The following is a 14,123-nucleotide window of genomic DNA, read 5'->3' on the forward strand; positions in this document are numbered from 1 at the left end:
CCTCCTTCTTCTTCTTCTTCTTCTTCTTCTTCTTCTTCTTCCTCTTCCTCTCCCTCTGCGTCGTAAAGTGAACCCGATGTCGGTATATCACTACTATATATACGCCATACCGGTTTTTCTTTAAAATCAGACAATACTATCTGGCTAGGAGGCCTGCCTTTCTTTAATGTCGGGTTAACGACGCATACTATCGATAATGAGAATAAAAGAATCCAAGACGTTATTGATTGGCACGCAGGATTGTTTCTCAATAACAAACTCGGTACAACATGGCTACTGCCATACAAACAGGGGTATCGTATCGTAGTTTCGGTAAAATTTATCACATTTGCTCTCTGGAGAAAAAAAAATTGACCAAGCAGGAACAACGGATTTGCAGCGTCCTTAGGAACACCTTATTTATCAAGAGAAATCTTAGACAGTTGAAGCTACAAGATAAGAAAATACTGTAAGTTGATTAAAATTACTTTGTCGTGTTTGTGTTTGTCTGCATATCAGTGTTTCTTTACAATATGGGTTGGTGGAAGAAAGATAAATTGTCATGGCATATATGGAAATTAAAATTTAAAAGCAATATGATTGCATATTTCATGTATATTGATATTAACTGATAGGTAAATCATTAAAACCTCGATGTTTGCACTAGTCTTGCCATGGTTTCCGAAAGTGTCTCAAAGATATTAGAAATCAATCTCATGAGTATTGAAGCGTCCAATAATTATATCTCATAAGTATTACGAATTATCCTATAACTTTTATATACTGAAAATGAACTTGATTACAGAGCTACCATTTCCATGTTTTTGACTTTAGGTAAAAGAAATGTTTTGAATCCATTGATAAACCTGTATACTTTAATGATGATACCATTGAGAATGTTGAAAGTTATAGATACCTAGGCACAGAAATCGACAAAAGGCTGTCTTGGGCCTTGGGAAGACAAGTCAAAGCGTAATACCAAGTCTGTAAGGAAAGAGTAGTATCTAAGGCCCTATCTATTATGTCTGATCTAACCCATCACCCCCTTAATGACCAGTACATACACCTGAGAAGCGGACGAGGATTGAGATCTGTTAAAGCAAGAACTAGTCGCCGCATTAATTCATTCATTCCACTTTCCTTAAGAGTTGTTAATGAAATCCAGTAAAGAGAAGAGAATGTGAAAACCATGCAAAATACCTTAATTGACATATTACACAAATATATATATATTGTTTCAGTAAACTTATTTTACTGTTGTACCCCTACATTTATACCATATCAAGAAATAATTTTTAAAACAAAATACCTACTTAAGATTAGAGCATATAAGAATTTTAAAAAATTGGAGTGTATGTAAGAATAAAGCGAGAAGAAGAAGAAGAAGAAAGAGTATTTAAATGTATATTCATCATGATCATGTATATTATATCAAATGTATACTAAAAAAGGGGTCCTATGAATGTCAAATATATGTTGTTCCTATGTTCATATGTTGAAGCAAGATTGTTCATGTAAATATAAACAATTATCCTATATGGACACAATAAATAAATGAAATGAAATGAAATACCTAATAGTGACATTTAGACGGATATTACTGATGGTCCAACATTATAGGTTTATATTTAAATGCATGTTTGCCTGGTATGTATTATGCAAAATGTATGAAATTATGGGTCCGTGGGGGGGGGGGGGCATGCAAAGCTGCAGCTCCAACCCCCTTCCCCTATTCATAACTTCTGGATAGCTCAGTTATCGAATTATTTACACATTCAAGTTCAATAGTGTTTTTTTTTTTAATTGTTCACAAAGCAAACATTCCAACGGGTCTAAGGGTAGCCCACACATTGGGATAAGTAAATTGTCATTCATGTACTTAACTTTTACAAATAAAACTGCCAGAACAGTTTGATTCATGGTGTATTTTTGATACATCCTTACATGTAGAAGTCGTTATCCTGCATTATTTTCTCTGCCATGTGTATATTCTTAAAATCGATGTCATATTATATCATATTTCTCCACTTCTCCCCTCTCTCTCTCTCTTTCTTTCTTTCTTCCTCTCTCCTGCTCTTTTATCCATCTCCTTCAACTTCTTTTACAATATTTAGGCCTTTTCTCAACTTCACCCAGAAAGGGTAATGCAAGATGAACCCCAAAACACTTTCCGCTGATCCCGTTGCTAGTGGAAATGTTGTGGAAACAGCACAGGGCGTAGGAGCAGCTAAAGAAGATGATGCGGTAGCTATCAAGGGATACGCTAGAAAACCTGTTCCGGTGAAGTTCCCAAAATGTTGGGAGTTTATGACCCTCAATCAGAGACGAGAGAATGTCATTGATAAACACTCTATCTATGGAAATCCTTCAAATTTAACCGGGTAAGGATACTGTTTTAACAATATTAAGTTTGGACTAGGATCAGTTGTCACGATTCGTATTCTGTTTAGCTTATATTTATCATGCAAGTTTTCGAAATTATAAATGCACCGATAACAAACCTGCAAGAGATGGATATCGCAGTTATAATGATTTTCAATCATCTTCTGTCTTCTCAATCATTATCTTTCAAGTCAGATTTTACAACACTAAAACATAAAATAAATGTAAAAGAATGCCGAAAGAAATGATTCTACACTGGAATGACAAATCGATGGAAACTGAGAGTGAATGGAGAAAAGGATGAAGTTTTGTGGTTTTGGAATCGATAGGAATTATCTAAGTAGATTATTCAAGTAGGCCTATGAGGTATAATATAGAAAGGTCTTTGTTATTTAATGCCCAGGAGAGCTCTGCATGGTAGACTTTCTGATCCATACCGGAGACCAGACTCATGGCATCCAATTTCAACTAACTGTTCCGCTATAGCTGCTGAATGAAAGAAATGGCAAGCTTGTGAAGAAATTTTGCGTAATTAGGGGTTATTATAGTTCTCAAAGAAATAAATAAAAATCACATCTGTTTTCTTGTTTCATGGTGTGTAGACTGCCCATCCCTGGCCAGCGGACAGCCATAGTTCGGGAATTATCGGACATTGGATGGCGGGAAGAAAGAGGATACATCAAGAAAGTGACTGGTTTCCCTCTTAGTGCGTGTGTTAATGGAATGAGGAATGAGACCAAACGAAGAGTACGCCATCTCTCGCCCATTAGACTACCAACTGCCAACACTATTTGTGACGAGTATAACTGGATGCACAATGGCGTCCATGGAAAGATGCTCCTATCCAATAAGAAATACAGACATATTCTGCAATCAAACCTAGCTGAAAGCCATGACGAAAAGCAGAAACTTCATTACTGTGAGGTGCTAGGACAAAGGGTATGTGCAGACTGCATTGAGCACACCAACAGAAAAATGGCTATTGAATATCAACATGAAGCCTTTCCTGAAATTGAAGTAACAGCATCCAGATTGATAGCACCTAAACTCTCCAAACTTTTATCAGACAGACTGAAATCAGCTGTACCATCACCAGAGTATAATCAACAAACAATGGAAGCTGGGTTGCTAGGTAACGCTCAGAGTCCACCTCCTTACAGGCAACCATCAGCTCTACGTAATCAACGTCGGGTGACAATCTACAGCGATGCAATGATCAATTCACTTCATCAAACTTTAAAACGAGATAGAAGGATGACAGCTGAGACACTTCATGATGTTCGAGAAATGAGACTTAAGAAAGGAAAACGTGCCACTTTGAGACAATTACCACTTGATAAACTTAATGAAGCTAATAAGGGTATGTAGCATTATACTGCATCATGTGTTGTCATTGTTGTGTACCTTAATAAATAACTGTTATTTAGAAATAATATGATACCAGCCAGTAGTTGCTATTCGACGGAGAGACAAAGTCAAGCACTGCTCTTAGAGGTAACTAATGAAAACATAAAGTAAAACATATGTATGATTCATAGTTATACATGCTATTGAAATTAAATTGAGCCAATGAAATGCACTGTACAAACATGGATTTCATGACTCATCTTTGTGATCTGGTTAGAAAACAATTATACGAATGACATTTGGAAAGATAATTCTGCTAGGTATCGAACAAAGCCCCTAACCACAAGGTCCTTAAAAAAGTATACTTGTTATTTCTTTAGGATAGTTTAAAATACTTAGTAATCTCTACAAATTAGGTGTCGCGGCAGTATAAAAAGTAAAAATATCTTTCACTTAAAAAAGAAAGATATATTTGTTATCATTGTTCCTTTACCATGTCTAGGTCCCCTTTTGTATTTCCCTTTTTGTATTTCCCTTTTTGTATTTCCCCTCTCCTCCTTCTCACTCTCTCTCTCTCTCTCTCTCTCTCTCTCTCTCTCTCTCTCTCTTGGTACAAACTGCCCATTAGTGTATATTATCTTTAAATGTAACTATATGTAATTGTTCCCGTATGTTATACATTTTTGTTATTACTGGGGTAGTTCACGATCATTGATTTTTAAATACCCCTTCAACAGACGTGTAAACATGAAGATAGTACTTTTATCATTCCATGTATTCTATGTCTGCAATATTTGGATTGTACATGTATATGTGTTTTTGTATTTGTGGAATAAAGTTGACATTGAATTAATCTGAATGTCTCAATGTGTCCAAGAGAGTTCTCAAATTTGTCAAGAGTTGGCACATAAAATGTTGGCGTGGGACACACGTGTGAAATTTAAGTATACGAATTTTCATGGGGAACATACTTCCTGGATCCGCCCATTATTATTCATATAAACCCAAACACGTGATGACACATGATTACCAACTCCTGCTCTAAAATTGTGGAATCAACTACCAACATTTCTCTGAAACTAAAGATCTCTCAAAATCTTCAAAGAATATCTTATAATTCACGTATTCCTTGTATAATGTCATAGTTAGTGCATTTGAATATCATCACCATCATCACCATCATCACCATCATCATGATCATCACCATCATCATCATCATCATCACCACCATCCATCCTGCCATCATCACCATCATCACCATCATCACCATCATCATGATCATCACCATCATCATCATCATCATCACCATCATCACCATCATCACCATCATCACCATCATCATAATCATCGTGATCATCACCAACTAACCTTGGTTTATTCGATATGGGTACCATAGCATCATCCATCATCACCATCCCCCCCCCCCCCCCCTTGAGAAAAAATCATGTAAAATCACGTGATTTTTACCTTTTTTGGGGGTTCCCCCCCCCCCCCTCGCTCATGTAAATTGAAAATTTTTTGAGGATCAAAAAAAAAAATGCCCCCCCCCCCCCCACTGAGCATTTTTGGCCGGCGCGTTTTTCAAATTTTCGGGAGCAAAAAAAAATCAAAAAAATCAAAATTGTGCTCTGTACCCCCCCCCCCCCCCCCCCCCCCCCCCCCCCCCCCCCCCCCACTGAGCGACTTTTCGGCCGGCGCGATTTTCAAATTTTCGGGAGCAAAAAAAAAAAAAGTTTGGCCCCCTCCCCTAAGAAATCCTGGATCCGCGCCTGCCAAGTATTAACTGTAGGCTTCGTGAACAAGGCTAGCTGCAATTAAATATGCACTAAGGTTTCGTAAATACTTGATAGTAATTGACAAACTTGAAAATATTTTAGTTACCAAGTAGGCTTAATAAAGAAAAATAAGTATGAGCCATGGTAATTATGTCATCTGACATTTACGACGATGGTTTCCCTGAGCGCTTATACAAAACGAAGAGTACGCCATCTCTCGCCCATTCCACTACCAACCGCTAATTCTATTGACTGGATACCGAGATTTTAGGACAGTCATTATTTTTATGAAAATGACCTCCCACCAATTGCAACAGAAAACTGTCCATATATCATATGAACATGCACTTTAATATATATATATACAAAAAAAAACAAGAATTCCGAGAGGTTGAAAGTGTTCGAGGACATTCAAAACCAGAGATGATTAAGCTTCTTTTCCATGTTCCACATTGGCAAACTCGGTCTCTGAAGTTGGACACCTGTCTGTGACGCACATTCTTGTTGTTTTATGAACAATTTTGTGAACATACCAATGAAACTTTTATGAGAGTCGTGAAATCATTGGCAATGTATTAGTGATCCGTCCATCTGACATGTCTGGTTCAAATAAAGAATGATAATAACGTAGTCAGATTTCTTAATAATAATAATAATAATCCGGTTTTTTATATAGCGCTCAATACAACGATCCAACGATGTGCCTAAGCATTCTGTGGGGGAAGCAATAAATACAATAACTTTAAATTGAAGTGATACATTAAATAACATGAAAACTATTAGCATACTTTCTTATAATTAAATACCCTCAATCCTTTTCTATGATACTGACACAACATACCCCTCCCCCATCTTCTCTAATTCTCTTTTATAAACACTATTTCTTACTTATGTTGGATTAAATTCTTATGGAATGACGAAGAGGAGGCATGGGAATGGGCATGGGGGGTACATTTCGATCTAAGGGCATATAGGGACATCAACAATCGCGGTTACATGCTCTACAGAAAACAGTTCAATGTTATCATATTATTAAGGGCAGATTCTATCCCTCGCAAAAATCCCCGCGCGTGTACCCCCAGCCAAATTTTAGATCCCTATTTGAGATTTTGAGTGTTTTTTCTTCTTCTTATAAAATAATTATTGCCTCTGTAAAAAATGTGCTAATCAATTTTTGAATAGCTAATCAGCTGTGATATTTCGACTTAATGCTCGCCCCTCCCCCTTCCGACAAAGAATAAAGAATCTAGAGTATGCCACTGAGTGTGATCCAAATATGGATTTGATTCATTCTCTATTTAGGTTTACAATATTAGTCCACCCCCAACTCACACAAGGAGGTATAACTATTCGTTTGTGATGCCGTGAGAGTCGCTTTTAGCGAAGGAAAATATCCAATCATGCATGAGTTAATGCGTACAGGATCGCCAAGACTTGCAAAGAATCATTCTAGGGCAATTTTAAATATATATATACGTCATCTTTGATATGTACGAACAATACCACATTACACAAACCTGAAGTTGATTTTCAAAGGCAGTATAATAGGGTTAAGTGGATTTTTCGAAAGTCCTTTCGATCTTGTTTTAATCTTTTCTATAAAACAAGAATGATCAATAGTGAGAGAAGTTTACTGCTTTAACATGTTAGAGTGAACCGAATTCATTGGTAATGGAAATTAAAACCATGCTTACACATACTTCAATAAAACCAATTACTCTGACTGATACAACAAGTAAATCCATTTTTTCAAGAGTATTATATTTACAGAATTACAGTTTACTCCCATATTATTATGAGAGACGTAACTGGGGAATATCCCATGGCCCTCGTTGTACCTCTCACAATCATGTTCAACTTCTAATGAACTCCTGATCAATACATTTTGCGAATACTCTGATCACCATGGTATTTCGACCAGTATAGAGGGATTGAGAATCTTTTCACCATCTAGACACTCATCTTTATGACTTCATACGACAGTCTGCATGTGTATAACGGTTTAATAAAGGATAGGTTCAATGATAAGATAGTCGGGTTCGTGTTTGAAACTTGACTGATTGTTTACATGTATATGTTCTCAGGTGTATGCCCTCCCTATCTATCCAATGTTTACTCTTTTCTTTAAAGCTCTAACATGCACACTGACTGCTGCGAAAGAGATAAGCAAAAGGAAGGTAGACATTTGAGTAAGTTCAGTTGCTTTCTGTCTCCTACTTCTCTACACTCTTCTATGTATAGAATACAGGATGTTCTGGAGGATTCATTTAAAAGCTGATCTCGATTTCTGCCCGAGCACCGATTTCCTATAATAATATTATTTTGTATATTCCAGTAAGCTACTTGGATATTTGCGTACGTATCATTGCGATTAAGTAGCAGAGATAATCTTATTCCATCGTTTAAACTGTCAAAACTCTGAACATCCCCAACTGAAGGTCTCTTGATCCTAGACCTCATAGTCGGCAAGGAAGTGCTTCAATATGTAATTCCTTTTCCCGGGTATTGGCTTATTTACCCCGTCATAATATTTAACCAACTAAAATAAAAGCTTTCGAAAAAGAGAGAAACCCTACAAAATTGGTTACATCAGTCATTCTCTTTCAGAATAGTCAAGGAACCATTAATACGTGGCCCCCGTAAAGAGGTCATCAAGGATTATTGATAATACAGGACCTTTTTTCTTCTCCTCCTGAGTGAAGGATTTACCTTGATCGCAATCACTCTTCGCATCTCACTATACTGAGCTATACAACCACCGTGGTATACATACCACAGAGCGGTACTTCACGATCCCACAGGGTCGCTAACAGGTAGGAGGAACTTTGTATTACCCCTACGATCTTGTGCAGCGAAACTGTTTGGAATACTACATCGTTATATCATCAACCGGAACTGTTCTTACTGCAGGTTTAGCACAACCAAAAGGTAAATACATTCAAAATGTTCAATCTTATATAATTATGATTTGATAACGAGTTTTCACCACACAGTCTTATATTCATTAAATCCAATGAGTCTCGATGATAATGTTAGTAGCCTACTGTGGTGACAGTATTTTGTATACATGTATGGATTGACGGTGTATATATACACGCATCAATGATCCGCATTTATGACGGAGTGTAGGTAAATAGTACATTGTATAATAGAATTTTGAGAAGAGTGCCACAAATTGAATAGGAGCTCGTCTGGAAGGCTAAACCCAAGGTACCGAGGCTGAATTCTATGTCATTTGTATTTTTACCTCGACATGTTATTGACCACGGATCACGAAGAATTAGACCGGGTCCTTCATGGACAAATTGATTGAACATATCAGTTTCTACGAGAACACAAATATCGCGAATAACTTGAAGCAGTTGTACATGGTTTCTATTGAATGCTGATGTAAACAACTTTTTATGTGGGAATTCTTTGGCAGCAATTTAAATGATAATTGAATTAGCTCCACTCCGAGGTAAGTGTACTAACGTCGTTCATATTCACACGTCGTTGAAGGAGGGGAGGGGCGGGGCATGCATGGCACAGGACTTCGTGTATTATAAATACAACACATGTTGATAATGGAAATGCGATATTTAGTTTCGTTTATTTCAATACACATGCCTGGATAGTCTGTGTGTAGATTCAATTGATTTATTGTGTACTTACTGTATTTATGCACCGACTGCTTTAAATGGCAATATCCTCGCATAATATTCTGTTGCTAATAATACAGCTAATATGTGCACCGCAAATGAACGTATATTGTACTTCACAACAATGTACCACTACGTTTGCTAAAGCATATTTCAGAAAAATAAACCGGTTCGTTATGTTCTGTGATGACATGCATTGAATATACTTTCGGGGAAATTGAGTAGAAGTATCAGTAATAGCAGTAGTATAGTAGTAGAATAAGTAGTAGTATAGTAGTAGAATAAGTAGTAGTAGTAGTAGTAGTAGTAGTAGTAGTAGTAGTAGTAGTAGTAGTAGTAGTAGTAATATTAGTAGTAGTAGTAGTAATAGTAGTAGTAGTAATAGTAGTAGTAGTAGTAGTAGTATAGTAGGCCTAGTAGTCATAGTAGTAGTAGTAGTAGTAGTAGTAGTAGTAGTAGTAGTATAGTAGTAGCAATCATAGTAGAAGTAGTAGTAGTAGTAGTAGAAGTAGCAATCATAGTGGTGGTAGTAGTAGTAGTAGTAAATGAGCAAGGATGTTACGTCTAACCTCCTTGGTGTGAGTAGGAGTATCAGACGTCATTATCGTAGCTCTACTTCTACTTTTTCTTCTTCTGCCTCTTCTTCCACTTGTACAAGCACTATTACTATAACACTTCTACTGCTACTAATGAAATACTGTTACTACTACAACTACTACAACAACTAATACTACTACTACAACAACTACTACTACTACTACTATTACTATACTACTATACTACTACTAATACTGGTACTACTACTAATAATAACAATAATAATAATAATAAAGATTTTTTTAAACACGATAATAATGATAATAATAATTAATAATAATACAACTATTTTTGCAGTTGATTTTGATACGTGTAAGCGACTCTCTCTAACTAATATATGTAAGTACAACTTTGTACTGTTTACGGAAGCAACAATGTTTATCATTACTTGGCAAGGATTGAACTACACGTTATTGGCATTGCTTATTATTATGACATTTCGGTGAACTTCATTGTCTTTTGTCCTTTCGTTAAGCCTGTTTAATTTACTCGATTGGGTGAAAAGGTGATTGTAAATGGGTTTCTATTTTAGAAACGTCAAATTTAATTGATTTTTATGAAACTATATAGTCTGAGGCAAAGACCCTGTTCTAGATTCATTTATAATTCTGAGTCTTTCAACACCCTATATGTAGTATTGCACAATATTCAACCACATGAAAATCAGGCATTGATTTCAGTTCAATTTGAAAATATTATTTGGATTATGCAACATGAAAATCATCATGATCGTGTGTTTGGTTAATCACTTCCATTTCATTAAAAATATGGCTCATGGAACTCAACCCGATCTTCATTTTAAAGCCAAACTCTTGTCTGTTCTGCTCTGGTGTTGAATGTTTAGAGTTAATTACTTAGGAAAAAGTGAAGTGAAATAAATCACAATTGTATGCAAATTTGATTAGGTGTACATTACACAAGCCCAGAAGATCCTAAAGGGACACGTACTGTAGCCTCTCCTTCTCAAACATAACATGCAAGACGGATGTTTATCGGCTCACCTTCTTTCCAAATTCCAAGTACCACTCGTGCGTGGAATCGACTTTCCCCAAACATTGTTTGCCTGCAATTCATTAGAAACCTTCAAAACAAGATTCTGGGAAGCAACCCAAAAGGGGCAATATAAGTACCTCCCTACAACTTCAAAGTAATTGGACTTAATTTCGAATATACTAAATGCAATAAACACCCTCTCTTTAAAGATAACGTTCTTATTGGTCAACTATATATATCCCCCTTGAAGATCAAAGACACAGCATACTTACAGATACAGGTGTGTCATACAGAAAAAAGGTGAAGAGAGAATGTATTACGTTTATCAATCAATTTGAGGAATCTCCAGACACCAGCATACATTTGCATGTTGGTGGACAATGGAGGTGAAAGAGAGACAACAAGTGGCGTATCCATGAGAGCATGTCCCCCTGTTACACCCACAAATGTAATAACGCCCACAAATGTAATAACACTTTACCCACAAATGTAATAACACCCACAAATGTAATAATTTCACCCACAAATTTAATAACCACTTTACCCACAAATGTAATAATTTTGAATCACCCACAAATGTAATAATGACTTTACCCACAAATGTAATAAATTTGAAGGGATATTTTGTCGAATTTGTTCAAAACTAAAACCCTGTAATAAAGCATGGGTATAGCGCGCAGTCTTTACTCCAGACCCGGTTATTTCAAAAATTTAAAAAATCTTCAAAACTAAGACCCCATAATCCTTTTCCTGTGGAATAACATGAGAATCGAGCGTAGTCTTTCCTCCAGACCCGGTCATTCAAAAGTTTAAAAAAAAAAAAAAATTTAAACTAAGACCCCACCATCTTCCAAATTAAGACCCGGTAATAAAGCATGGGATTAGAGCGTAGTTTTTCTTCCAGACCCGGTTATTTAAAAAAAAATTAAAAATCTTCAAGATCACTTATTTTTTCTCTCTCTCCTTCTTTCTTTTTCCCTGTATAAACATACTTTTTCAAAAAGTAAGGGAGGGGGGGGGGGGCTCGATCCTCCGAGCCCAGCCGTTCTGCAGGCCCTGACATGAAGGCTCGTAAATAATCATATTTCCGCCCGACTGTAGATTTGGGAATTTCTAATTTCACAAAAACGCATAAAAAGGTAAGACTTACAAAAAAATTGTGAAAAAATACCGGAAAATCATGTCATTTCAGCAACATTTGTAAATCACCGGTATCGAATAAGAAATAACCTCCCCCCCCCCCCCCCCCATATCACTAAACCAGCGTTCAGGGACTCATGTCTTCTCACCCCTATAAAAAAAAACACACACGTTTTCCCATCCTCTCACAATATTTCCACGATATGCGCGTATCGCTATTATAAAAACCTCCATTGAAAAATATAGGTGGCATGCAGAATGTTTAGGAAATCTAATTCCTGTTAACTTTCCTTTTCTTTGAATGGAATTGTATATGTGATTTATTTCAGGTTTTTATCATGTTCTTTGGAGTTAAAAATACAAATCATCTTTACTCCTTTACTGCTTTTCTACTTTTTGTGGAGGGGGGGGGGGCGTTTTTTTTTTTTTGGGGGGGGGGGCAAAAATGCGTTTTGTCCCCCCCCCCCCCACATTTTTGGTTGGGGGGGGGGGCGAGTACCCTCCCCCTGTCCCCTACTTCCGGCGCCTATGCTAGGAACTATTTGAGTGACCATGAGCTATATAATAGCTCTGACCATCACCAAACATTCACATTTCTAACTTTTGACAAGTGACCCTGGATTTACAAAGATGTTAGCTGTGTGATTCTTGTAACTTTATGTTTACAAAGACATGTGTCTACGAAGATTTAACATAAAAAACTTGGCTGAAATCAAATTGAAGACCTTTCTTCACTGAGGACCTAGAACTAATGACAAACCTGGAATTTTTTTTTTTTTTTTAAAGAGATAATGGGGATATTTGTTTTGATCCAATGTTGGAAGGGCGTGCAGTTTTGAGAAAGTGATTGCAATAATATCAATGTACTATATAGTACCTCATTTTCTTTACCTTTTCTGATACAACTATTTATTACCCTGGAGTTTGTTAAATTTTGTAGATAAGTATATATCATTAATGAATAATGTCTTTAAAATAATGATTCCCCTTCGTTATGTTGGTTAAAATTAATAAGAGAGACGAAATTAAAGAAAAGTTTAATCAAAAATTAAAAAGAAAAGACTTAAGGTTATGTGCAGACGCCTCAGAAATAAAGTCGCATTCGGAAGAAGAAAAAGAGAGTCATTGCTTCATTTTTTTTTAATGTTACATCTCGAAACCTGTCAATTAAAAGTTTGCCCTCCTTAAATTAGCAATATTTTGTAAGACCGATGTTATTACAGTATCCCTTATGGTGGAATATAATGCAATTACTACGTCTAACGTCTTTAAAATATATGATATAGTTTAAAGGCCTATTTTTTCAAAGGCGATTATAATTATGAATCAAAGTAAATGGAAAATGACCCTTTTGTTTTTAGTTATTATTCAAACAACAATTACGCCCAAAGTAAACCACCGTACCATAATTATTGTGTACAAATATTTTTGGAGATTAGAAGATATACATTTGATATGATACAGGTATGGGTGAGACATATCACATGTAGCCTTTTTATCCCAGTACATTGTGTAGCAAAATATGTTTCACTACACATATTTTTTTAATAATATGGTTACCTCATCCTGTCTGTATCTCCACCTTATTGACTCAGCTACATATTAATAATGAATACTAGGATTTCGATCAAGGTACATCAAGTATGGTTAACCATAGTAGTTGATGTTAAATAGCCCGCCATCCATGATACCATCATTAAAGAGAACCCACAGTTTAGGTAAAAATTATGTCAGTTTAGAGGAAAGTCATAATTGAAATGTTCCCTTATATGGTTTGCTCTTTGAATACATTCATATTAAAAATATGACAAGAAAGAGCTAAAGTGTGCGGACCAAGGGTCTTGCCATAATGATGTGTGTGTTGTCACAGACAACCATTTCTTATTACAAGTTTGAGACAATTTCGCATCAATATGATGAACCTGAAAACACGCAGTATGCACATATTCTCATGTGCATGTATTATTATTATTGGTTAATCAACCTTGGTTTTCGGATTGCTTCCAGATAGCTTCCTCATTATCTGTTTGCATGACTACTCAAATTCATCTTTAAAGCTTGCCTAAGCTACCATAATTCTTTCAGATGGTGTCAACTAGGGATATAACAAGACTTTGGAATGTACCTAGAGTTGTATAAAGCTTTAGATGAGATATGTATTATGGAAGTTGAAAGGTTCCCAGGGTGTATCTGATTCATACAGGAATGTAAATACCTCGAAAAACAGAATCAAGTCTCTAACTGTAATGTAGGACCCTAATCAAGTCAC

The 14,123-nt window shown here is 36.1% G+C and overlaps 1 protein-coding gene across 1 annotated transcript; it reads left to right on the forward strand.

The window, feature by feature from the left end:
• The first annotated feature begins 53 nt into the window (after nucleotides 1-53).
• LOC100893430 lies at nucleotides 54-4,567 on the forward strand. The gene is made up of 3 exons (XM_003729456.3): nucleotides 54-448; nucleotides 2,094-2,360; nucleotides 2,964-4,567. Exons 2-3 carry the CDS (start codon nucleotides 2,131-2,133, stop codon nucleotides 3,727-3,729), a joined length of 996 nt encoding a protein of 331 aa, XP_003729504.2. The 5' UTR covers nucleotides 54-448; nucleotides 2,094-2,130; the 3' UTR covers nucleotides 3,730-4,567.
• The last annotated feature ends 9,556 nt before the right edge of the window (nucleotides 4,568-14,123 follow it).

This window comes from Strongylocentrotus purpuratus, unplaced genomic scaffold (assembly GCF_000002235.5).
Source record: "Strongylocentrotus purpuratus isolate Spur 01 unplaced genomic scaffold, Spur_5.0 spur5_scaffold_6, whole genome shotgun sequence".
NCBI classification, from domain to species: Eukaryota; Metazoa; Echinodermata; class Echinoidea; order Camarodonta; family Strongylocentrotidae; genus Strongylocentrotus; species Strongylocentrotus purpuratus.